Genomic DNA, 26,264 nt, shown 5'->3' with positions numbered 1-26,264 from the left:
AAGGCATGATCTCTCCCCCCCCACCCCCCATCACATGCATGCAAGCAACACAGCACAAGCTTCTCCCTCTCCCTGGGAAGGGCGTCCTTGTGGTGTGAGGGGTCAGTGTTTCGTCAGCAGGGAGGCATGGTGGGTGTTTGGAGAGTAAACATTGGATCATTTTTTGTCTCGGAGGGGAAACGCAGCAGGTCTGCAGACAACAGTCGTTCAACCTCCACTCAAACCACAGAAAGACCTCACTGTATCGGGCCAAACACTGTCATGTGCTTCAAAGTATCTCAAGAGTTTTTCCTTGATTTTGTTCCGACTAATTTCAACTTTTCAAGAGAAATTTATTTTTTAGACTCACTTCATATTGTATATTTTATAATATATGGTCCCAGTGAAGTTACTGACAGTTTTACAGTTTCCTAATATGCATTAGGAAATTTACAATATATAGTAATAGGATACTGCTGCTGAATATCTTCCATTGCTGATGATTTTGTTTTAATAAGGGTTGTTTGGACCCATTGGCCTAATTACACTGCTATAAAGTAACTATGATTTAAAACATAAAGAATGTAATATGATTACATGGGATTATGTTAGGTACTCTCACCTCTGACTGACCTTGGACAACCTTGAATCTCAATGGAGGTTAGATTCATAACTTTTTGAATTTTATTTTTCCTCAAACGTGTTGTTCAATTGACAGTTAGCTCTGTTTTTAACACTCACACCTGTTATTGAAAACATGTATGCAAAAAAGTGAAACTAAGCAATAGGCAAAACAAGTGCTTCTGCGAGAAGAGCAAATACTGTATTTATGTCCTGCAGCAATTTACACTGTACACTGGATTTTTCTTCTGAATCCAAAGATGAGACACAAAGGTGATATCATGTCTTCTGTGTTACATCCATCATGACCTTTGTCACATGGTTCTATCTCCCAGTTAGCATGACATTAGTCAAGGTCAGGCCTTTGTCTTTCATATCCCACATCTTAAAATATCTCTCGCTCCCCAGATGATGTGACAAACCGGATTGAACAGAATAGATTTTCTACTTTGTCTAAAAGTGGTTTTAAAGAGAAATTTATTTTTGGCCCATTTACTGGATATTATTGAACAGAGTTAAAACGAGTACATCTCAGAGCGCATTCAATGTTCACTGAATGCTCAACTCAAAACAATAGGAAAAAATGCCAATATGTCAAAATGCAAGACCAAACATAAATCCGTGCCAGCTTAATGAACCTGTTGCATTTAAAAAGATTACCATGAAATACCAACAGAGGCCCATCATCGCCTAAACACACAGAGGAAAACATCAACTAATTAAATGTTATGTGTGAAACTTCAATCTTAATTCAGCATCACAGGCATATTTAATTATCCTATATTTTAAAGAAATAAATACAAATTAAATAAATTCTTCAAATGACCCTAACCCCTCATATGTCCTTCTGTTTAAGACACTATCCTCTCACTATATGATAAGCTTTACATTCAGATTTTTACACAAAGTGAACTTGACCCCAAATTCTGACTTCACCCGGGCCTTGCTCTCCACCATACATGTACCTGTGCTTACCTGATCTGATGGATGCAAGAGTTGAGGAGTGTGAATGTTCCAGTGGCACTGCCTTGTTAAAAGTATGTCTTTTCTATTTCACCTGAAAAAGTAGCGCCTGCTCCTCCTCTTTGTTTGGAGTATAAACATTTGTGTGTGTGTGAGTTTGTGAATATATCCAGTGTGAATGTGATATGGTTGCAGGGGACATGCGTTGGTGTGTGTACAGGAAACTAGTGGGTATGTTATTCCATAAACATCAGCGTGTGGGCATGTGGATAGGTGAGGCAAAGACACGATTTGGCTCTGGCCATTTAATGCGCACCTTTAATCTTACACACGACCCTGATGCAACTTTTTATTTAAATAATTTAATGTCAGATCTGCTTGTGGTACCAGTCATAACCATTAAAGCCTTAAAGTTCAAATAACATCCTCTGAGGATTTTGTATATGGTTCTGTCAGAGAGGCCAAAGGTGATATTGAAACAAAGAAAACTATGACAAGATCAAATTAAATGACTCAAATTCTTTGACTTGAGTGTTTTTGTGGCCAAATATTAAATAAGACAGAATAAGATATTTACTTCCTTTGCAGACAAATTCTCATATGTGAGATGAGACAAAGAGGGTGTATTTCGAGCTCTCCTGTTTTCCTTCTCCCTTGCATGGCCTCTGCTGACTTTATTTGTCTACTGTCAGGTATCCCAAGTATTCCCCTGATGCTCCTCTCTGTGGAGTAGTTTGCACTGTGCTGGCCTGATGGTTGTCAGGCATTTTCCTTTTACTACTCCTGGGAAGTAGGGGCAATTATAATTGTTCTATGCTCAGTATCTCCTGACCTTGCTTGAAAGAAGCTGCTTTTTAAATTGTGAGGTGTTGTTTGTCAATGCCTTACATCAGGTTAATAATTGAATAACCCCAAAGCTGAGCGTTTGACAATATCTTTGATTACATAAAAGCACAGCTCTATTCTAGGTGTAGATTTGTTGGTGTCGCCCTCGTGCAAAACGTGTGTGCAAAGATATGTCACTGTGATAATCTGCGACTATTAATAACTTTTCTTGTCACATACTGACAAAGCTGTGGCATGCATTGGCCTCCTGAGGAACGATAATACTGTGAGGACATAGGGGATACAGACGACCCAGACACAAAGACACAAGTGTGCATTGTGTTGAGGTGTGTGGGCTTGTGTATATCTTAGTGATAATACAATAATTTGACAGCAGATAAAAAGGCAACTGGTTAGGAAAAATCTGAAAGAACGAATAAAGCTAGCATTACTCAAGCTTCACATGGGCCTCTTCATTTTCTCATGTTATTTCACATAATATCTTAATTTAATAATAATGTTTTTTGATGTCAATAATCTACACACAATTTACAATTATGACACTTTTCCCCATTAAAACCTGGATGCATGAATAGGACCACAATGTTTCAAATCCACTTTGTAATTCTTTAGAAGAGAAAATCTGTTTAACACAATGTGGAAAGATCCGGAGGTGACTGTACCTGTGTGTTTGCTGTTGTGTGTCTGTCTGCCTGTAGCAGCAGATTCCTGTAACATTGTTTGTGAGGTTGAATGAAGGTCACTTTGTTGCATGACAATTTCATGACACTGGTGAATTAGAGGAGATAGAGGACGTACAGAGAGGATGAACCTCTTTCACTAGACATCTTGTTCGGATATGGTTTGTATACATTTATCAGCCACCCCACTACTCAGCACTTACATAACTTTACAACACAGTACCAGACAGTCCTGCTTGAGTTGGTAACCCTGGAAATCCTGGCAAGGCTACAGACTACACTTGGAAAAGATAAAACTAACCAGTGGCGATTTTAGCCTGAAATTTCTGGTGGGGCAATTTTGTATGACGTCATGTCACCGTCAAAAAAAAAATAGAGGGAGCTGATTATTATAAGCAGTAGGCCCATAAAGACCAGTAAGATATACTATGGGCTGCATTTTGAGTGCCAGCAGGGAGCAGAAATCCTATTTCAAATACAATTCACATGCTTTAGCGCTCAGCGCGACACAAAGATGTTGTCTATAATACAGCATTAAAGTAAAATGATTGAAACAAAGTAAAAAGATTAGACAGACACACAGCTTAACATCAACGTCATCATCAATACTCTGAATAAAGAGCTTTAGGAGACGTAATGCTACTTTAAACAGCTGCTCTTAAAATGCAGATGTGACTTTAAATACTCACGTTTCAGTTTATCACAGTAAATCTGTTTCTGCAGAATAATAATCTCTGGATCATAGTCAAGTTAAATGGGTTGGCGAGTGAAACAACTTTACATACCATTAGATATCTTACGTGGTGGAGCTTATTCTCCAAACACACTCATCCTCATCAACTCTGACGCTTTTCCCCGCTGGCTGGACCGGATCATGTCGGTTCATGTCGGGTAAATAACTCCGTACGGTCCCGTTAGCATCGCCTGCAGGCTAGCGGAGCTAAACTGACAAGCCATGTACAGGTACCTGCTCATCACTACTAACACAATACTAAACTTGACTTACCACAGAAACCGGAGCACAGACGTCTTTAGCTTCTCTGTCAGGAGAACAAACCGAAGATCAAACCGTATTATTCATCCGATATGTGAGTGAAACCTGTCCACAGTCTCAGGTCATGTTAGCCTGTTAGCCTGTTAGCTCCAGTGAAGCCAAGCAGGCAACAGGCTAGGAGCTCGAGTCGCGTTTCGCATTATTCGAGTCGAGTTGCTAGACAGATTTCGTGGGGCACATCTGAAAGTGCCCCCCCACTCAATGTAAACTTCGGCCTGTGTGGTTCACGCTCATTGGTGTTTCCATGGCAACAGTCTTAAGCTTGGGCCGTTACCCCCAGAGCAGAGACGGACGGCAAGAGAGAAGCTCAGTTCACAGAGCAAGCACACAGACAGAAACACACACAAATCAAATGACTCCAAAACAAGACTATAATGCTTCTGAGTCAAGTTTATTCACACACACATTCACGCTACTTTGCATATAAAATCAAATAAAATATATTTTGCCACAAAGTACAGGTGTGTTGAGCTTTCTGCACAACAGTGCCATCTGGATCTGGTACGGCAGAACCCCACGTGCCCCTAATGTAGAAACGCCACTGCAACTAACAGGCTACATCCCACCCCCTTCCATTTGGCCTCTCATCAAAGCTACTGGTTTGCTGCTAGACGGAAACTTTACTGTAACTCCAGATGCAAAAAGTGAAGACAGCGCGGAATTGCTAGAAACCTGTATTCTCTCGAATTACTAGCAGAGGGTGACTCCACTGGTTCCAAAAATCACTCTTTGGTTTCTATTGAAGTTATTATAAGAATTATATGAGAGTACTTCAATCAACATCTTTATGATGGTCCAAATCTCTAGTTTTCCGTCTTCTTCAAAACAGCACGATAATCATATTTTAAATGATGATCCCATTTAGAGAGAAATAGACACGGTATGCTTTGGGACATGGGTGTAGGTTGCATTTGTGGGTGGGTGAGCAGTGTCCTTGAGTTCTCAGTCTGGCTCAACCCCAACTCCTTCAAATATGGTTTCTTCTGGGTTTCAAAAAAAGCAAAATGTTATGGTAAAATGCTAAAGTTATTTAACGTGAACGAGACAGAAGACTTTTCACCATAAACATGAAGGACAGCAGCCAAAGAGTCAGGATCTGCTGACTGCTTACACACGACCCATGTGCCGTTTTCAGAGAAAAAGTTTCTCAGGAAGGGACTCTCGTGTCCACCCATCAAAAGAAAGAACAGAGGAGCTTGTATCACGAGTGTGACTTAATTCTCTGCTCAGGACACTGTTACTTAAATGTACCTTTACATTGACAATAGTTAATGTTTAAAATGCTGCACATATAGCCTTTAGAGGTCATCTTGATAAAACACACTGCACAATGTAGGTTATCAGTGGAGACCCACAAACACATACACATTCACTCACACATAACACCTGTGTCTCTGTTATGATGGTATTTATGGTGTTTGTCCATAAACAGCAGAACTAAAGGTTTGAGCTTATAAGGTCAATAATTGATCCTCTAGGTAATAGAAAATAATTTGTAAGAGACAATAATTCTTTCGGGGGAAACACAAGAATGTAGACCCTTCCCAGTTAGTGGTTGGTCCTCACATGACTGAGGGTGTTGTGTATTTAGATAGTGATACCCGATTGGTCCCTTTTCCTCCCTCAGCCAGAGCTTAGAAAAGAGGAACAAGACAAGAGCAAATACTGACTCCCAAACACTACACTTACGCTTCTTTCAAATGATCTTTTGTAGTGCAAACATCAAACGTTATCTCTGACTCTGCATCATCCCAATAAGACTTTATTGTCAGCTGTTGAGAATATGAAGTGAAAAGAACAGGACAAAAAGCATCATGGAGTGAAGTGAAGTGTAACATTGCAGCTGAATCAACATGTTGCTCCATACTTCTGTTGTATAAACGAAAAGACGAGGGAGAATTCTGTCCTGCTGTGTGTGTGTGTGTGTGTGTGTGTGTGTGTGTGTGTGTGTGTGTGTGTGTGTGTGTGTGTGTGTGTGTGTGTGTGCGCTGTCTATGCTGCTTGATCAGGTGTCACAACACAGTCAGGGTAATAAAGATCACATTTAAGTCAGTCAAATACTAGTTGTCACAGTTATTACGTGCTCAGTTAATTGAATTTTAATGAAGAGTTGTGTCTTTAAAATCATAGTATTATAATTAGTGGTTGATATGGTGTAAAATCTGAGTTTTTAATATGATATTTTATGTGACGACCATTTTGAAGAAGTGACTGAACAGGAAACATAATATTGTCCGATTTACTTTTTAATTAAATGCTAAATTGTTTGTGGTTGATAATGAAAACAACAGAAAAACTGAAGGAAAAAAGAGAGCACTGAAAGTCTTGATCCTGAGGTCACCACCAGGGGAAGCAAAAGACATATGCAACCAGTGCATCACTGCTCACAGTGTCTCCCTTCACTCTCGTACCAGCTCCTTGCCATTCAGTTTTTGCTGTATCGCATAACCAACATCGTAGCTGCTCTTCAAATTCCATTTATTTTGCAATACTATGCAGTAGGTTCAAAATAATTCCGATTATTAGAATCAAGGAATACAAACAATAAAATCCATATGTCAGACCTAGTTGTATGTTGTGTATTGTTGGTTCTGGCTAAAAGGTCGTTTTTGTCACTCAAAAATAAAATTTGTTGCATGCAGATAACATGTAGATTCATTATTTGTCCTTCTAGTGCTGCCATGGTGGAGGAAGTACTCAAACATTTTCCGAGGTAAAAGTACAAATAAATAGGTGAAAATTAACTCAAGTAAAAGTACCACATTATATTTCGACTTGATTGAAAGTAAGTACTTGCTATATAGTGAAAGTATTAAAAGCTAAATTATTTGCAGAGTGAATCCTATTCCCTCCTGCTTCAGACAGAGATCATTATGGCTGAATCTGCCGCTTCTAAATCCATTCCAGGTTTTTTCTTCATCCGTGATGGTCCTGCTGCAAGAGGGGGGATCTAATGTAACCTGCCCGCTTTGATTTGATCAGAGATCTAGATCAATGTGAACATGCAACACAATGATTGTAAAAATGTAGTGGAGTGGAAAGTACAGATACATACTGATATATGTGGTGCGGTAAAAGTACCTGAAAATAAATCTAGTACACGAAAAATGTACTTTCCTGCAGTAACAAAGCAAATGTATTTAGTGACATCCACCTCTGGTAGGTACAATATATACCTCATGTACTAAATGGGTCATATGTACAACTTTCCACTGCTTATTGTTTTTATTTTTTAAGGAACTGAATTCTGTAAAACATGCTACTAAGTCTCTGTTGATCATTCTGAATCACAGAATTATTCAAACAAGAGGTTCTGGCTGATTCCGCTTTGAATTCAATGTGGATAATAATATAATTTCTGTCAAGATGTTTACAGTTTTTCACAATTGTTAACACACGTTTTTCAAAACAATAACGGCTTTCTAAAAACTGCACACAGAAAACTGAAAACCTCACACACAAAATGCTAAACCTGACACTCCCTTTGCAAGATGACTCTTTGCCATCAAATCTCTTACCTGTTCACAAAATGGAACTCGTGTTTTCATTTGGTACACACAGCCATATTTTCAAATGACACACACGTACCATTCATTGGGAACACACAACTAAGCATTTGCTTGCACACTACCAAGCATTTACAGCACACTGAAGTGCAAAATTGAAAACACAATCATCAAAATGGAACACACCATATGAATGAATGAGCCATTTCTCCTTTTGTAAAATGTTTCAGTTTAGGCCTACTTTTTTCATAGTCAAACATAAAACAGCACACAAATATGTAGCATAAAAAGGTTTATTTCGGTACACACAGAGAACAGTATAGAACTGTAAACCGGCCTACTCAACCCCCCCCCCCCCCCCCCCCCTTCAAAAATTACAGTTTTTCACAATCGCTAACACACGTTTTTCAAAACAATAACGGCTTTCTCAAAACTGCACACAGAAAACTAAAAACCTCACATACACAATGCTGACAGGCCTCGACACTCACGTCGCCACAGGCCTCCTCCATGGCCTGGAGCAGTGGGACCCGGTCCTGTGGGTTCCGTTCATATACCTTCCACCGCCAAGCTGAAAATAATTCCTCAATGGGATTCAGGAAAGGAGAATAAGGTGGAAGGTATAGAATGGAAAAATGTGGGTGGTCCTGGAACCACTCACATTTGAAAGCTCACATTGTCCCGGATGACAACGTGATCGATCCACTGTGGGTCATCTGTCTGGTCAGGTGGTACCAGCAGGTCATGCAGGCCATCCAGGAAGACGAGGAGACGGGCAGCGTTACAGGCCCCTAGGTGGGCATGACGGTGCAACATCCCATGGTGATTCATTGCAGCACACATTGTGATGTTCCCACCCTGCTGACCGGGGACCTCAACAATGGCCCGCTGGCCAATGACGTTTCTGCCCCGTCGCCTCCTCTTCACCAGGTTGAATCCCGCCTCATCAATAAAGATGTACTGGTACAACACATGAGCTGTGTCATGCTCCTGGATCAGCATGAGAATGCAAGTTACAGTATGGACACAGAGAGGTCAACACAGTGGGCTACAGTGAGACACTGTAGAAAAGGAACAATATTGGATTACAGGTACAATACATACATGTGTCAGTGCTGAATGTACGATACTTACAAGCACAAACTCTCACCATAACTCCTTGATGGCTGTGTTCCGTTCAAATGGGACCCTGAACACTTGTTTCATCAGCATGGCATTCCTATGAAGAATACAGTCCAATGATGGTCTGGACGTTTTGTAAATGTAGCATGGTCAGCCAGGATCCTAGTTTTTATTTGTCTGAGTGTGATAGAGTTGTTCTCACGAACCATATCTACAATTTCAGTCTCCTGTTCGGCTGTTTAAATGCGGTGAAATTGCTCAACAGACCTGAATGTTTAGAGATTTGAGTATTTATGTGTTGTAGGTTGATGCTTTGAGATTTTATTTGAGAAGTGTGTGCAACAACTGAACATTGTGTGTAGTGTTTTGACAACAAGGTGATGTGTAATTGACTTCAGAGTGCAAAGAAGGAAAGTCAGAGTCTAATGCAGATAAGGGAGTGTGAAGTAGTGCCAAATTGGGTCGAGCGACTGGTACATGAAGTGAAGGTTGTGCAAATTGTGCAGAATTTTCGCTTTTTGTGTGTTAACAACTGAGAAAAACTGTAAGTACATCAGGTTGTTTGGGACATTATATAATTTGATTGTGGTCATGGTCGACAGACTGACAGCCACATCGTATCTACAAGTATATCTCATATGCAGTAAATGAGTGAAAATAATAATTTTATCATAAAAGCATATAAAGAAACTGAGAGGCAGAGTAGAGTGCACAAACAACAAGCAGAAAACCATAAAATACATCCCTGAGTGTACTTTTAGTAACTGTGGCACTGAGATGGTGATTTTGAAATATTTGCAGCTACATTAAACACTTAGGATGGACACAAAGGGCAACAGTAGTCTGAGTGCTGTGTGATCTGTGATATTTATTTAGAATAATTTTTCAAAATGAACAGGGCTCGTTGACTGGTGAGTTATATCTGAAGCGAGGGCTTCCCTCTAGTGGACAGATTGTGAAAGTGCAGCAGACCAACCGGTTATTTAAAGCTCAGCTTGAAGCCCTTGTCTGTGATCTCCTAACCCCGATTAGTGTGTTTGTGTGGAGCCGTCAGTCATGTGAACTGACACAAAGAGCAGCTGTTCTTCTCATTTAACTGCTGACGATGCTTTTTTGTGATTGCTTCCTCAGCACTTTCACAACCTCTCTGCTTCCTCACTGTTTTAAGAACATGTGGGTGAAAACTATTCATTCATTTTAATAATTTAAACATTGTGTTCTACAAGTCCCAGCTTTTAAAAAACTTCACATTCTTACTACTGATATATGCACATTACAAAACACGACATAACGTTTATGTAGGACTGTAAGGAAGTCAATGCTGAATTATGACCCAGCCAATGTGGGGAATTATGTATTAATCATTTTGGTGTATTGTTTTAAGTGCTCATTGTGAACAGGTTCAGTTATTGAGGACACGACAAGGAGCAGAAGATATCATGAGTTACAATGCATATGGCCCCATCATTTCAGATCTCCAGATCTGGGTTCACTTCAGCTTTCGAGAACAGAACAGGTAATTGTTGGAAAGAAAAGTGAAGGGAGCTTATCACTTAAAGCTGAGGAGGAGAAGGGAGCATCTCCTCCTCAGCTTTATATCTTCTTCGAGTCCTTCGTCACAATCTCGGTCAGATCGTCTTCTGTTTCATTTCCCCCTGAAAGCACGAAGACATCAAAAATCCCTTCAGTCAATGTTTGGCTAATGCAAGTGTTGCTTCTGTACAGTTTTCATGCCGGTGAACTCAAGCATTATATATACTTACTGAAGCACCTCTGGAAGCTATCTGATCTCCACAGCAACCCGTAAGATAAAGCAAACACCAGCAGGATGCCAAAAAAGCCCCCGATGGTACAGCCGATGAGAACGGCGTAGCTTGTGCCATTATCTAGGAGAGAAGGCAGAAGGGCTCAGTGAGGGAAGGACAAAGGCAAAGGAGATAGGGAAAATAACTAGCAAGAAAAATAATGAAGAAGAGTTCTTTTCTCAGAGAGGGGGGGGGGGGGGGACTTATACATTAACTAAAATAAAAGTCTTGTTGCTGGTAAAAAAATAGAAAAAAGAAAGACCCTTTTTTAATATTTTGCAATTGCAATACATTGTAAGAGAGTTTGCTTAGTGACAGTGTGATTGAAAGCATTCAATGTTTATGACATGTAGACTAAATTCTAGGGCTAAAAGTTATTCAGTTTTTTTTATTTGTACCGTAAACTGTCTAATAAAAAGGATGCTGTGTCTCCACCTTCCCGCAGCATTAAATAATCAAAACCAAACTTTCGGGACAAATTAAGACTTTCAGTGTGATAAGATCTTTGAGATTTTGTTCATGTTTACTGTTCACAGTCTATTTGAACTTTATGGACATGCTGATGGAGATACAAATCAGATTTGATTTAATTGATGCCACTATCACTGTTTCATGGCCTTGCATGAAGTGAACCAAAGGCAATGCTTTTGTTTCAAGACATTGCCTTTTGTGCATCTAGTTTTTTATAACCAATACTTATATGACTAAAATGATTTAACGTGAACGAGACAGAAGACTTTTCACCATAAACATGAAGGACAGCAGCCAGAGAGTCAGGATCTGCTGACTGCTTACACACGACCCGTGTGCCGTTGTCAGAGAAAGAGGTTCCCTTGAGGGCCCACAAAGCCAGTGATTCTCCATCTCTCACATCACAGCTTCCATAGAGGGCCTGCAGGGGGGGATGAGATAGAGGGAGAGAGAGAGAGAGAGAGAGAATATATTTACATCAAAGACTGAACATATTGACCTACATATCACAAGACATATCACAATCTTTTGCTCACGTGCAACCCAAATATATTATTTATATATTGTTAGTATAACTCTGGCCCTACAGTGATACGTTGTTTTTCTGCTTAACCTAAGCAACACTTGTGTCTGCTTGACGCTCTGTTGTTTCCTTATCTTCTTAGCTGTTATACAATGTGATTGAGGGTACCCTGATGTGTCAAGAGATAAGAATTGACTCCTGAGTGCAGACTCATCTTGGTAGGAAATCTTACACAAAAATTTTTTTTTACAGTGAGTTAATAACACCTCCCAACTCAATAAAATAAGATGGTATTATTGAGGGACAGTTGTGGATCAAGGATTTTTGTAAATTGGGGTCTGTAAAGGGGCAACATTTAGATAACTGCTGGGGCCTGTGCCCCCCTGCCCCTTGATGCGCCCCTGTTGCTAAAGAGAACATGAAGTGAGATGTGTGGAGTAAACAGCGGGGCACACAGTGACCACCTCACCTGGGGGATATCTTCCAGATGGCCATTAGGGCAGATGAGGGTGTAGTCGCCGTGACTGCTATATAAGGTGAACGAGAGACTGGGAGAAGCTTCCGGGACGCCACAGCTAAACACTGCAGGCTCTCCCACTGCCACTGTGACATCAGCTGGGCGTGTGCTGTAACTGAGAGCTGCTGGGCTGGGTGTTGAAGGGCTGCTGGTGGTAGTTGTGGCGTTTTGAGCTGAAACAGTGGTGACATGCAAGTGATGCATGTGTAAGAGAGAGGGATGAAGAGAACAAATGAGAAACATGTAAATTATTGACTAAAATCTATATTCAAACAATAAATGTATATTTATTGTCTGGTGTAAAATCTGGTGTAAAATTACCTCTGCCAAGGAGATAATGTTTGAACACCTGTCAGAATGTTTTTTTGTTTATTTGCTTGTTGGTTTGATTGTAAGTAGGATTACACAAAAGCGACGACATCTGCACGACACACTGTGCACAGATTTCCTCCGATTGTGGTTGATGTGAATCCTGACACATTTAAAATGTGTCATGAACATTTGGCTATTCTTAACCATGTGCAGTTGGTGGATTTCCAAAGAATGAGGAAGTGTTAAAAAATCTTAAGTAACTAAAATTCCCCTAACGTCTTGAAGACTACAAAACGGATTAAAGTTTGGGTGAGATAAAGCTTCTCTCTTGCTGTACCATTTAGTTTCCCCGATGGGATTTTACACCTCAGTCTCACTCTGCACTGTTCATTGGTATGACTGGAATAAATCTTCTTCTTTGAAATCATTACCTGAGGAGGGCGTGGGGGTTTGGAGCAGAGCCAGAAGCAGCAAGAAGATATGAGAAACTTTCCATGTTGTCATCATCGCTCCGTTCCTCCTCTTCTCCATTCTACTTGACACGCAGTCTCTCTTATTCCATAGATTAAACTGCAAAGGTTCACCGGACATCACTAACATACAACACATAATAACACATGATTCCGTGTGTCCCAGAGGACAGACAAACAGTCAAATACCTTTTTAGCTGTATTGCAGTGTAGCTGATTTACAATGCAAAGATTTTAAACATGTTGTAAAATCAAGCTTTTATTTTACATCATTTAATAAATATCTAATAATGCTCCTCCCTTCAAGAAACCCGTCTCTTCTACATAAAACTACTGATTCTGTGCCCGGTTGTCTTTTTTGTACATTATACATTCACACCACGATAATTACTAAACTGACTAATGTCACACGTCCAGAGTATTTGGTTTGCTTTGCATCAATAATTTTCTCATTTTCAACTTTGAAATTAGTATTGTAAATCTGACCAGCCATAACCATCCCTCTCAAGTCTGATAGTGTTTTTGTTAATGTAAGAAATCAAGTAAAATGAAAAAAAAACTAACTCAAAATGCACAGAATGAGCATCAAAACAGATGGATCCTTATCACTAATTGCCAAATGAAGTGAAACTTCCTCAGCAGGTTTGCAAGCAGCTTCCTTATCTGAAGATTTGACAGTGTTTATAAACACTTCCCCATTTTTGTAGGGTTTATCTTTTCACAAGACTTCTATAAACGGCCAAGGCGAGTATCCAGACCTCTCTATATATCCTTAGAATGTTAGTGTCTCAACGAAAAATTACCCTGTCCTCACCTCTGTCTGCATCACTCCATCCTCCCAGTCAAAGCAGGTAGAAAACAATAAGGCACCTGAGAGAATGTGGACATCTTCCTGCTTTACGAGCCAGATGCCTAACAATGAGAAACAGGTTGAGCAGGCTCAACATGAGCCATTAATAGCTGGTCCTCAAAGCAATACAGGCACATACACAAAACACAAAAAAACACAGAGGTTTGTGCAGCTATCCTTATGAGGACTTCATGTTGGCTTCCATTTGTTGTGAAAGACAGAACCAAAACCTGATTCTGACCTTAACCAAGACTTAACCCCAACCTTAACCTTATCCAAACTCCGATCGGACCCCTCACCTTAAAAAAAAGGTTTTGAAATTAGGAGGAACACATTAGGACCGGGTTCAGGACTCCATGACGTATATTGGTCCTGACACACTCCTTTGGTCTCCATTACTTTATTACTTCTCTGTATTAGATGACAGAGATTTATTCACTTGGGCAACTCACTTTTTCTTTTAAATAAGTAGATTAACATGCTTACATCAAATCAGAAATTGCATCACTTTCCACTGTGCACTTGTTCTTGTTCAATTATAGTGTGTTGTGTAGTGTTACATATTGAGATCATGAATTATATGAAGCTGAAAGAGAAAGAAGAGATTTTGGGGAGCCTTGAGCTAAATGAAGCAATCCTTCTGAAGTATATTTCAAGTCTGTCTTTTTTCTACTTTGGTCTCTTTACTGTTTCCTGTGAAAAAAAATGTATGACTCATCTCACACTCACTATTACATATATTGACAGCAACACGCCTCAGGTCTCTATTCTGAGTCGATCTTAACTTTGAAATTAGCGGAACTCTGAGTCGTTCCGTCTCCTCGTCCCCCACTTTCTGATTTATTCTGTTCACTGTCTGTCTCCCCGAGATGGAGTGGATAACCACGGTTCTGGTGTTTCTGATCATGAGGGAAGGTAAGGTATATTTTTTCATTGTTTCTTAATCATTCATGTCATTGTACTGTTAAGTAAAATAGTTTTTACTTATGTTTACATAACATTTTACAATGTTTACCCTGTTAAGTAAAAACTATTTTACTTAACAGGGTAACCAGTGAATCAGAGCTGAGGGGAAACACATTAATTTGCTGAGTTGTACCTAAGCAAAGGACGATCTGTTAAAACCATATAATGCAGGGGTGTCAAACATACGGCCAGCGGACCTGATACGGCCCGCCAGGGGGTCAAGCTCGGCCCGCCGGATGCAAGCCATGCTCCATGCTGTGTGTGCTGTCTCCAGACAGCACACACAGACACACAGGCCCCGGGGCTCCGCCCCCACTCACTCACTTAGAGACACACACATGAGCAGACGGTCAGGGACAAACAAGACACAGTGTTCAAAAACAAAAAAGAAAATACGATGAAGCCTGTCTTGCTCTTGGGTTCACAGTGAATGAAGGAGGACATGAGGAGAGACCAGTGTGGATTTTAGGTCTGAAAACTCTGGCAACTGACAGTATGGGACCCAAAAAATGTATAAGACACTTAGAAACAGTACAACCCAGTCACATGCATGTGTTCTTTTTGGTTGAGCTTTACCAATCGTTGAAACAAAGTGATTATAATTTAATACATTTTCTATTATTGAAAAAGTACATACTGATGGAGGAATGTAGTGATAAATGTCACCAAAAGTACTTCAATTAAGCTGAATTTAAGCAAAGTTGAAACAGATTAACAGAAATAAATGTTGCATGTTTTAATATATCGGTTTCCTACCATCATTGTTGTGTAAATCATTGTTAATAATTATTTTGAGAAATAATTAACATTGACGTGATCTCTTCAAATATATTATTATTATTATTAAAAGGTGATCTTTGTTATTCAGGAAGTTTGTATCAAACAAGTAGCCCTTCGTACTACTCAGTATCTTTGAAGTAGCTCTAAGTTTCCAAAAGGTCGGTGACCCCTGCCATAGACCATCGGTTCCCAAACTGGGGTACGGGGTATGCGAAGTGGTTCAGGGGGTACGCAGTGGTGTCCATGGAGCCCCGGTGGGCTGGAATCTCACCTCAGCCGGCGCGCGCCGGCCCTCACCTTTCACTTTCAATGCTTGCGTCCGATTCCTAGGTCCGTGTTCCAAGACTGGTCGGACCCCCCATTATATTGGTTTCATGTAGGTATCCGCCGCCGCAACACCCCCCCACCCTGAGCGACGTGACATCGTCCAGGGCGAAGGGGCGTGGCCTTTCCCACTTGAGCTCATAGTGGGCAGTATGTGGCCCTATAACTAAAATGAGTTTCACAGCCCTGATATAATGTTTGTAAAGATGGGAGACATGGCAGCCCAACAAAAGTGAAGCCAAAGCATCTCTCATGGCAGCAATGTAGATCATAAACCCTGCTTGCGCCATGTTGTTCAAAGGGACAGGGACCAAACAAAAAATCGAACTACACGTCAAAAGCATTTTTTCAAAGATTAGCACATTGATATTTGCTCGAGCGTTGTTATTGTCATTTCTTCTTCTTTTCAAATATGCATGGAAATCATCAATACTAAATACTTAACATTTCATAGCATGACTCGTGCTCTGTGCAGGAACTGGGACTTCTTACTACAAAGTGACTTTTGAAAACCCAGATCCTTGTGCGTTGAAGGGATCGTCGGTGGCGTTCAAATGCTCATACAGTTTCAATGAGGGTGAAACTGTTCTACAGACTCGATGGTACAAAGGAGACTTTTTGGGGGAAATCTGGAGACGTTTCAAGCTGTCAGATCTTCCTTCATATGACAATCGCACTGAATATCTTGGTGACCGGAAGCACGACTGCAGCATTGCAATCCATGATGTGCAGGAAAATGACACTGGACATTACTACTTCAGGTTTGATACGGAGAAGATTGGATTCCGTAGCAAGACATCAGTGCAACTGACTGTCACAGGTAAAGTAATTTCAAATTAAATGTTATACTTCAAGTGCATCATCTCACAGCTTTTCTACATATCATCTTCTCTGTTTATTCAACTGATTGATGTATAGAGCTGATTGCCAGCGTGTACCCAGACAGAGTGAGAGCGGGAGAAGACGTCAATCTTGAATGTGGAACATCCTGCCAGCAACTTCCCAGCATAAAGTGGTTCAAAGATGGACGCCCCGTAGACAAACCAGTGTTTCAGGCTCAGGCAGTGGATTCAGGAAATTATTCCTGTGTTATTGAAGGACAAGAATCATATAAATCGGACCCTATGACTCTAGTCGTCCAGTGTAAGTAATGCATGATGACATTGTTAGTTGAGTGTTACTTAAACACGTTTGTGATGATAGTCAGAGTTCGACTCCTGGTTTCCTGTTCACATTTAAAGACTACAATTTATTAAGTAAGAAAATCATCAATTTTAGTACAGGTGATGCTCAGTTCAAAACTCTACATTTTTTTCCGTACAAACAAATCCACTCGGTCTGTTGGGAAACGCTATAGACCAGGAGTTTCGGGATTACCTTTATTCATTTACAGGTCTATTTGAAATGTCCGAACAGGTATGTCTATGTGTGACCAAATTATGTCCAACAAATAGTTTAATGAATAGCTTAAGAATTGAAAGGTTGCATTATCTGCCTACCAGCACCTGTAAAGCTCACTAATCAACATGTTGTATCTCGAATGTTTGTTTTGTTTTGTTTTGTGGGAAGCTCTTCGGTATCATACAGACATGCTAGTTACAGTTTTTTTCCTACAGTCTCCTTAATTATCACTGACCTAGCAGAACAGTTTAACACGCAACTCTCTTTCTAAACACCAAGCAGGTGTACAAACAAAAACCATGGGGAAGGTAAATAAGAAACACAATACCATATATTACATATGATACGCAATTTAACTCTCTCTTCAAATATATACTGTAATCATGTTACTTATTATATACACTAATAAACATTAATTCTAAGATAATATCACACAAATTAATATGCAATAGATATTAGTATGAATATAAGAATATAATAACTGTAAAATAGTAATTCAAGTAAAGTCTGCTGTTACTATGGTTTCAGTATCAATCTTATCATCAAAATCTCAGCTCAAATTGGGCCTATTGTAAAATGGCAAATTAGGTGTTGATCTTTGCTTATCTTGCAGATGCTCCATTGAATGTGTCAATTGAGATGAGCCCTTCTGATCTCATTGTAGAGGGCAGCAACGTGAGTCTGACCTGCAGCGACACAGCTAACCCTGCAGCAGATAAGTACACCTGGCACAAAGATGTTTCCAGCTCCATGCTCCAGGTGGGCTCAGGACAGGTGCTGTCTCTTCCCTCTGTGAACATTTCTCACTCTGGAATCTACCTTTGCCGGGTCTGGAACAGTGTGGGGGAAGGCAACTCAATGGGTGTGCTGCTGACTGTGTATGAAACAGACAGTGAGTATGCAGGGAGGCTAAAGCTCATGGATTATTGATCCACAGTCATGAGCTGCATGAGACATTGTCCACTGAGGAACAATAGCTTTAATGTTGCAAACTAACCCTGATTGGGAGGATAATTGTAGGATGAGGTTGACAATGTTGAAACTTAAATATCAAACAAATGTGGATGACGACCAGAAGGCTAAAATTGCCTGAATTTAGAAAATATAATCAAACTGAAATTTAAGCAAACAACTACTACATTTTTTGTATTTGCTAAACATGCTGCTCCTCACTCAATTTTTTTTCCTACCTCCAACAGTTCACCATTTAATTCTCCGTGTTGGTTTTGGATTCAAAGTTGTCATTGTGCTGTTGCTTACAATGATTATTATCTGGGCTTGGTAAGTAAAACACACATCACCCTTTTTAGTTTTTATTTCCACATATAAAAGAATAAATAGATGCAATACATAATTTCTGAGGGAACGTGAAGGAGAATTGCCTAAAACCCCCCCAGGGTCTTGAAAAGTGGCATTCTTCAAGCAGAAAATGACAGGAAATAGGAAACAACATAGAATATGCAGATTATGTATCTCACCTTTCATTTTTTTGTGAATTTCATTTCAAATAGTTCAAATGTTTTGTCTTCTTTCATTGTTCAAGTAAAAAGACGCGTGCATCTCCAGTGGATAAAGAGGTAAGGAGGAGCCTGCTGTGTTTAAATGGATCAACTAAAGTTTGTCACAAAAGGTGTAATGTTGTTCTGATTGTGTTTCAGGAGCACAGCCATGTTTATGAACATGTCAACAATGTCAATGGGTGAAAAAAACATGGACATTTCTGGTTAAAGAAACTACAGAAGTTGAACTGAACAGATAACGGCATTACCTGTTCTCATCCCTGATTTGTACTTACTCATCTTTGTGTTAATTGTTGTGGTAACAACTGTATTCTTTATTTGATGTATTCCTTGTGATAGTGTTTCATCCCATTATGCTTTATTAATTCCATTGTTTATGATGTGAATGAAATGATGGTGAGGGTTCAAAACTGGTACAGCACAGTGTATCCAAAAACAAACCAGGATATGCTGCCCCCTTGAGTCTAAAATACACACCTACAATATGTTTGGAAAATTATAAACGCCTTCAGAGGCTATCAACAGTCCTAAGGTTAACTTATTATGTCCACCAAGGAAGTTATGTTTTCACTCCTGTCTGTCTGTTTGTGGGTTGTTATTTTTTTGTTGGTCAGCAAGATCACCACAAAACATGTTGGAAGGATGAAGAACGGGTCAGGGAAGAAGCCATTACATTTTTTTCCCTTTATTCCTATTAACTAACAATTCTGGCTATTGTAATATAGTTTTAATATCTAATAATGCTCCTGTTTGGCACATTGTCATGACTTTTGTAAAATGTTGTACTATGCATCATGTTTACCGTTCTTTAATTGGGTTAGTGACAATAATATGTAAAACATTTTTCATTAAAGTTGGTATCACTCTTCACACTAATTGCTATGGATTATGATTTTTCAAATTAGAAGCTAAGTTATTTATTATTAATTATGTATGTACGTAGAATTAGTGAAACTGCAGCGAAATGTGCAGCACTGATGAACTATTCTCGTAACCAGTGCGAAATGAAACAAAAAAAAGGCCCATGAAACTGATGTAAAACTGTCTCTTTAAATACTGGTGAACTTGAACTTCCTTGTTTACTGGCTGAGCTTTAAAAATAGAAGCTTTACGCGTCACTCGACTCGACTTTTCTCACTTTGACTTCAGCCAACTAATGAGAGGAGTAGCTGACATGATGTAAATGGATGTCAGGGTCACTGTCCTCCTGGTTCTCAGCCTCCTTCACTTCTCCTGGGGCTCTGGTCAGTGTCGGTTGCTTCCTTATCACAGTGAAGAGTTTACGCAAACCCGCAGAAATGTGACACAGTATGAACTGCTGACAGCTTTTAATTGGATCAATGTGACTGCATTTCCCATCATCTGCTTCTTATAAAAGCTGCTGCAGGATTTTTTCTTTCTGGACACTGCTTTTACAGGACTTTGTGCAACGTTAAAATTCAGTAAAGGATCAGTTCTTTCAGGTCCAAGTTATCTCTGGTCTGCAAATGTAATGAAGCATGGAAGCTGTATCCAAACTCACACCTGCCACTTTAATAATATAAGTAACATCAACATAGAAATATGCAATGGAGGCAACACAAGATTTTCAGTCACAGTTATCACAAATAAAGACATTTTCTTTCTCTTGAAGATTCCTTGGTTTAGTCTTGACAGAATCATTTAGTGCCGACACAAAAAACGAAGAAATAAAAAAAATATTCCAACACCTTTTCCTTCAATTGAGTCGCACCTCTCTCAGGCCGAGTTCCCCTCAGTGCATTGGAATTCAAGAATTACAGGTAGGATTGGTAATTTGTCTTATTTGTGAAAATCTTCTTCATGACCTGATAGACATCAATAAATAGAGTTGTCCAAAAAAAGAAGAAGGAGGAGCCGGAGATGGAACCCTCTCTGCGGACAACCCTTTCTACCTCCTGATCCAGAGCCGCCCCCTTTAATTAGTCTGCTTGTGTCGTAGGGCTCCACTGGTGACATGAAGTGTGAAGGCAAATGCACCTTTTGACGGTGTTGAGGAACAAAATGGACCTATCTTGAGTTTCCTGAATGTCATCATATAGGGATGTCTTATGTTTTTGATGCCCGCTGAGTCTTTAAGCTTCTGTAGCAGTTGTCGCTGTGAGGACGTACGACCGGTGGTGGGATGACCTCTTTCTCCTGAGAGGAGAAATCAATCAACAAAAAACAGATAGTTAACACCATTGAAATATTTTTTTTGTAAGAACTCTGGTCTAATATGGTTTAAATATAATAAATAATTGATTCATGTAAACCAAACTCAGGCACTGAAGATTTTTGGTAAAGTTGCTTGTGTTACATACTGGGTCATTTTAACCACACACTTTCTATAAATAACTGTTATTAGGTGATATATTGCTTATATTGTCCACTAAAAAAACTACTGTACATCTGAGAGGTAAATAAATAGCCCATGATGATACTGACTGCCTGAAAGAGAACAAAAAAACTCACCTTCTAATAAGAAACGCAATTGTGGCTATAATAACCAATAAGACACCGATGCACACACCAACGAGCAGCACTCTTCTTCCCGTGGTCTTAGGTGGGGTGGCAGCTGCAGAGGACAGACAAATGAAGACAGCAACTGTCAGTCAAAATGGCTGATCTACTCTAAATCCTCTGTAGACCAGACCGTCTCATTTGGGCCTTCGTCTACCTGGCCCATGAAGGTAGACAACGTATATTGGAAGAATTCATCCCCTGAATAGAGACACAGCTAGAGGCTCTTCATCCACCTACCTCTAATACCAGTGAGTGTAACAGAATATGTCTGTGATCCATGTCTGTTGCGTGCTACACAGCAGTGCTGCCCATATTCCTCGGCGCTGATGGTCGTGCTGCTGAGTGTGGAGCCTGCGGATGTAGCCGGGGACTGTCTTTCTTGATGGAAACTGTTGTCTGTTGTAGGGAGACATGCTGCACCCTGGTACCAGGAGAAGGTGTGGACAGGTGGGTTGGCGTCACTGCGGCAGGTCAGAGTCACAGGGAGGCTCCTCTGTAGCTCTCCAGGTGGAGAGATGGACACATGTGTATTTCTAGGTGAGTCTGGACAGATGGGGAGGTCAGAGGTCAGGTATAAGCCTTGTTATAGTCTGTCATTTCATTGTTAGTTTAGAATGAATGTGTTGAGAAGTAAGTTTGAATGTATGTATACATAAATGTAAATGTACGAGGACGTTTCTCTACTGAAGAGAAACTAAAATTTATTAAAAAAATGTATTGTGATTGAATACCTCTTTAGAGTTTTAACCCAATTTATTTGTCAGTCTGCCTTTGACTGAACAAGTTTTTAGATAAATTGCTGCTGAATGAATTCAAAACGAATGGATGAGTTTGCTGGAGGGGAGATCTTTAGTTGATACGATGTCGTTTTTATTTTCAACAGTTCACAATCATGAAAACTGTGGATTTGAACGGAGGATAGAAAACCAAAATGCCAACTGTACATATTTCCTATAATTACATTTTGACTTACACTCCACATCAATGTCCAGCATCGTTGAGTTCTGTTCTCCCTCTCCAGTCTGCATCTGACAGTAGTAGCTGCCAGAGTCATCAGAAGCAACAGTGCTGATGTTCCACACCTGTCCGCTGTATCTCGGGGTGGCGCTTGTGCTCTGGAACCATCTGAAACGGGCCTTTGGATTGGCTGAAGGGCTGCAGCAGGCCAGACGCAAATCGACGCCCTCAGTGATGCCACCAGACGGACTCGCTGATGTTGACACTGCACTGGAGGAATCTGGAGAGAAGATATGAGATTAGATCGTTGACTTCATATGTGTCCAATGTAGACGAAATTCCTCATTGGATGTATCAGTCAGTAACTGTATTTATTCTGTGATTTCTAAAATGTGTTAGTTGTTTGTTAGAAAAGAGTTTCTTTATGTAAAAAGTTGTATTTTTTACTGAGATATTAGTTCTGCTGAAATGAAAGGGTTGTATATGTATTCCTTTCTAAATTATTATACAGGCTATATACCAGGCTATTAGATTAATATTCAGAATTTTGGCTTACAACAAAGTTAAGGTCTAAAGCTTTAAGTATTAATTACTATATTATTTTTTTAAAGCCACTGGGTGCAACATTTATTTATAAAAATGTGAAAAAAATACACTTGGCTCTCTATATTCCCAGATCAAAGTACCTTAAGGGAAATGACCTCAGTCTGGTTCATAAATCTGATTGTTGGTTTTAATCATTTTGTCATGAGTTATACAATTGTGCAATGATAAGTACACAGTCTGTTTTAAACCAAAATTACACAACATGGAAACACAAATAAACAAGGCAATAACAAGTGTTTCACTTCACCCAGATGTTTCTCAATAATTGCTTAAGGACGTCTTAGTGGTGGAACAGCAGCCCATACTTCCCAAAACACTGACTACACTGCCCCACACACACAGTGTGAGACTGGCTCTCGACAGGCTCTTATACTTTAACCTGTGCTACATCCCTGTTTGCTTAATTTTCAGCAAAGACAAGTCAGAGTTTGTCTACACATGTTTGGTTGTGAAAGCAGTTGGTCAAGGAAGACCATTGGGAAACCTGATTGTAAAGAAGAAAATGGCCAGAATGAGCTCACATAGTTGCCTTTTTATGTGCAGACAGTTTCAGTTCTACTTCTCATAAATAGCACATACTGTCAGGCTTAAGGTTGCAGAGTGGAACTCTGTTTTACTTTTGTTTGATTTCACCGGCTACAAGTGTTAAATGATGTACATGTTGATACTTTCGATTCATAACCACAGATAACATCCCCTTTCTGCTTTTCATCATTTTAAGGAATGAATAACGTTACATTGAAGACTTGTTTTGTGTTTGCCTTTTGAAATGATGGTGAATTATCCCCACCTGCCACCAGTAGCTGTACGCCTCCCTGCGCTGGCATCTTCTGTGTTGGGTGACTGGTGATGAGGTAAAACACGTAGCTTCCACTATCCGATGGTCTCAGATCAGAGATGCTCAGAGAACAGTTTTTTGTTCCTGCTAGTCCCAGGTACTGCACCCTGTTCTGGTAGGATGAATCTGGGAAAATACCCGCACTGTGGAACACATACCTGACACACACACACACACACACACACACACACACACACACACCTGGTACTTAGGTTGTTTCTTAAATGAGTTGCAGTTGACTTTGTCTTCTGTTCCAATACCTCGGGGTGATACAGCGGCTGTCTTCCAGACACCACATCTCGGACAAAACTTCGTACTGCTGCCCTTCTTCCCCTCCTCCACCCTATTAGAGAACAATACAGATAGTTGCTCCCAAATGATACATTTTGTGTTTATTTAATTTTTTTAGTCTTCAAACCTCTCTCAAAAAGCGAAACCTCCAGTAAAGAGTAATTTCTGTTACCCTTCATCAACTACCTGTGACTGCACATATCCATTCATTGCCTTACAGGTTTTAGCCCTTACAGAGTGGACACCATGGTCGACCGATGGCCTACAGGAGCTAACAATGCCTCCTTTATTCAATCACCTGAGTAGAGAGCTGTTCCTCTGCCCTGGTTTCATTTGAACTTTGAGGGTAGTCATAGGAACAAGGAAGAACCAGCGAAGAACCAGTCACAGCACAGATGGGACCAGAGGGGAGATGAACTGACCAATCACCAGCTAGAATACCTGAGGGGCATAAGATGTGAGATACCACATTAAAGCCATTTATATTCGTTGAAATCAGTGCTGTGATGTGAAAACATCTTTAAATAATGATCATAGCTACAGTAGATAAAAAAATGCTGATGTTACTGTATCAGTTCCCTTCAGCAATTTCAGTATTAGAATGACACTATACTGAGATAGAGTGGAACCATTATCAAAATAACTAAATGTAGCTACTTTAGAGTTATTGTTACAGTTAGTTTTTTACTTACTGTATTTTACAAATGCTACAGCCTCTAATAGAATTGATCCTTTTTTATTCTTCCACTGGGTATAACAGAAATAAGAACAAGTCTCCTTATACTACTACTACTACTATTACTACAAATAATAATAATAATAATAATAATAATAATAGCAAAAGAAAAATACAACGATAAAAAACTTTTCAAAATGCACATTATAAAGTGCTTTACACAGGCAGCTAAATGAAATAGACTAGTCATTAAATGGTCACTTTTGAAATGGAAAAGGTATTTGATGTATAAAAACCACCACGGTATAATATATGAAAACAGAAATAGAGAAATTTAAACTCATGGAAGACTTTCTGATAAAGCATGGGACAGAGACATCGATCCTGAGCTGACCCAGGGGTCTCATTTATAATCCTTGTGTAAGCACAAAATGGGTCCTGAAGTTTGTGTACGCCACTTCTCACACAAACGTTTGGATTCATAAAAACAAACTTGACGGAAGAATATGGGAACTTCCTCACAAGCTCTGACACATACGTGCAAACATTTTGGAGACAGGAAAATGGCGATGCTGACGTGAGGTGGTGAACTGAAGCAGATTATTGATCCACTTCATCATTACCATTAAACCCAACAGCGACATTTGTGCTCGCGTGACAAAACTATTCCATAAGAACCTTCACATTTGAATGAGATATAAAACAACATACTGCAAATTAAGTTCAGATTTGATAAACAAAATTCCGGCTTTTGTTTGCACCTACACTTTTCTAGTATGAATCCTACCCAGTGTTTTATAAATGAGGCCCCATATCTCCTCAGACAGGTCTCTCCAGAGCCTCAGGGCCCTGACTGCTAAAGCCTCGTCCCCTCACCCGGCCCACTGGATGTGACCAAAGCCCCCTGCCCGAGGATCTCAAAGTAAAAGGTAAGATAGGATATAGCTTGAGCGGAGACCATGGAGAGCCTTAAGAGTCATCAGTAAAAGAGGCTAAAACAGGGGTGATATGATCACCGCTCTTATTTCTGCTTAAAAGCCTGGATGACAGGACAGTTTTTTTGCAAAATAGAAAATGAGTAAATCAGCTGATCTTTACAATGCTTGAGGTGGGAGCTATCATGAAAGTTGCCAGTACTTCTACATAACACAATCTTACCTTTCAGAGATAGTATGAGGAGCAGCCAGCAGCCTTGTGTCACTTCTCCACCCATCTTCTGCTCTTTCTGTTGTTTTCCAGAGCGTCTCCTCGGCAGAGTCGGCGATCTGTGTGTTTCTCTTTTCTCACATCAAACACTTAAGTCAGACCTCAACTTCCTTTTTTATTTCTACTGCTGAAAAGGAACTAGAGTAATGATTGGACTTGGATTTCAGCAAAGGTTTCTTAGTATGCATCTGTGTGCATGTGTGCTCATGTGTGTTCCTGTACTTATATTATACCTTTGTGAGGACATTTTTGGAGAGTGAGGACATTTTGGCCAGTCCTAACTTCTTGAAGGGACTGTTTCGGGCTTAGACTTGGTTTTAGGGTTAGAATTAGGTTTAGTGTTACGGTGAGGCATTTAGTTTGGGTGGTTAAGGTTAAGGTAAGGGGAATACATTTTACCAATGAGTGTCCTCTCTGAGATAGAAGTACAAACGTATATGTGTGTGTGTTAGGGTTA

General features: G+C 39.9%; 3 protein-coding genes and 1 long non-coding RNA gene across 7 annotated transcripts; 2 read left to right on the top strand and 2 right to left on the bottom strand.

Annotated features, from left to right (window-relative positions):
- Window positions 1-9,619: 9,619 nt before the first annotated feature.
- On the bottom strand, window positions 9,620-13,832 carry LOC128449419 (uncharacterized). Of its 4 annotated transcripts, none has more exons than XM_053432581.1 (6): window positions 13,688-13,832; window positions 12,831-12,994; window positions 12,040-12,260; window positions 11,321-11,468; window positions 10,535-10,657; window positions 9,620-10,426 (listed from the first exon to the last, which is right to left on the bottom strand). In XM_053432581.1, exons 1-6 carry the CDS (start codon window positions 13,693-13,695, stop codon window positions 10,365-10,367), a joined length of 726 nt encoding a protein of 241 aa, XP_053288556.1. In that variant the 5' UTR covers window positions 13,696-13,832; the 3' UTR covers window positions 9,620-10,364. The 4 variants fall into 4 exon arrangements, with proteins under 4 accessions (XP_053288556.1, XP_053288557.1, XP_053288558.1 ...); XM_053432582.1 differs by having other exon boundaries at window positions 12,831-12,992; window positions 13,684-13,827; XM_053432583.1 differs by having other exon boundaries at window positions 12,831-12,969; window positions 13,684-13,821.
- Window positions 13,833-14,435: 603 nt separating this feature from the next.
- On the top strand, window positions 14,436-19,402 carry LOC128449418 (B-cell receptor CD22). Its single transcript, XM_053432580.1, has 7 exons — window positions 14,436-14,634; window positions 16,265-16,609; window positions 16,708-16,932; window positions 17,804-18,082; window positions 18,390-18,471; window positions 18,734-18,767; window positions 18,849-19,402. The coding sequence occupies exons 1-7, from the start codon at window positions 14,589-14,591 to the stop codon at window positions 18,891-18,893; spliced, it is 1,056 nt and encodes a 351-aa protein (XP_053288555.1). The 5' UTR covers window positions 14,436-14,588; the 3' UTR covers window positions 18,894-19,402.
- Window positions 19,403-19,416: 14 nt separating this feature from the next.
- LOC128449417 (uncharacterized) lies at window positions 19,417-23,042 on the top strand. The gene is made up of 4 exons (XR_008339867.1): window positions 19,417-19,954; window positions 21,274-21,481; window positions 21,639-21,770; window positions 22,255-23,042. It is a non-coding gene; the product is annotated as an uncharacterized LOC128449417 (long non-coding RNA).
- On the bottom strand, window positions 20,222-25,984 carry LOC128449413 (sialoadhesin). Its single transcript, XM_053432571.1, has 8 exons — window positions 25,760-25,984; window positions 24,224-24,366; window positions 23,895-23,977; window positions 23,587-23,792; window positions 22,207-22,470; window positions 21,471-21,776; window positions 21,183-21,285; window positions 20,222-20,867 (listed from the first exon to the last, which is right to left on the bottom strand). Exons 1-8 carry the CDS (start codon window positions 25,812-25,814, stop codon window positions 20,804-20,806), a joined length of 1,224 nt encoding a protein of 407 aa, XP_053288546.1. The 5' UTR covers window positions 25,815-25,984; the 3' UTR covers window positions 20,222-20,803.
- Between the last annotated feature and the right edge of the window lie 280 nt (window positions 25,985-26,264).

Source organism: Pleuronectes platessa, chromosome 10 (genome assembly GCF_947347685.1).
Source record: "Pleuronectes platessa chromosome 10, fPlePla1.1, whole genome shotgun sequence".
NCBI classification, from domain to species: domain Eukaryota; kingdom Metazoa; phylum Chordata; class Actinopteri; order Pleuronectiformes; family Pleuronectidae; genus Pleuronectes; species Pleuronectes platessa.
Note: the sequence above shows the minus strand (reverse complement) of the source record. Positions and strands in the feature narration are given on the sequence as shown.

What these genes read in the sequence shown, in the direction of transcription:
- LOC128449419 (XM_053432581.1), bottom strand. An exon ending in AACCCCCACGCCCTCCTCAG is followed by an intron (nt 12,261 to 12,830) that starts GTAATGATTTCA and finishes CCACTGTTTCAG; the next exon opens with CTCAAAACGCCACAACTACC. An exon ending in TAGCTTCCAGAGGTGCTTCA is followed by an intron (nt 10,427 to 10,534) that starts GTAAGTATATAT and finishes TCGTGCTTTCAG; the next exon opens with GGGGAAATGAAACAGAAGAC.
- LOC128449418 (XM_053432580.1), top strand. Translation starts at nt 14,589, where the DNA reads ATGGAGTGGATAACCACGGTTCTGGTGTTTCTGATCATGAGGGAAG. An exon ending in GTTTCTGATCATGAGGGAAG is followed by an intron (nt 14,635 to 16,264) that starts GTAAGGTATATT and finishes TGCTCTGTGCAG; the next exon opens with GAACTGGGACTTCTTACTAC. An exon ending in TATGACTCTAGTCGTCCAGT is followed by an intron (nt 16,933 to 17,803) that starts GTAAGTAATGCA and finishes CTTATCTTGCAG; the next exon opens with ATGCTCCATTGAATGTGTCA.
- LOC128449413 (XM_053432571.1), bottom strand. Translation starts at nt 25,814, where the DNA reads ATGGGTGGAGAAGTGACACAAGGCTGCTGGCTGCTCCTCATACTATCT. An exon ending in CCTCATACTATCTCTGAAAG is followed by an intron (nt 24,367 to 25,759) that starts GTAAGATTGTGT and finishes TATGCCCCTCAG; the next exon opens with GTATTCTAGCTGGTGATTGG. An exon ending in TACACTCACTGGTATTAGAG is followed by an intron (nt 21,286 to 21,470) that starts GTAGGTGGATGA and finishes TGTCCTCTGCAG; the next exon opens with CTGCCACCCCACCTAAGACC.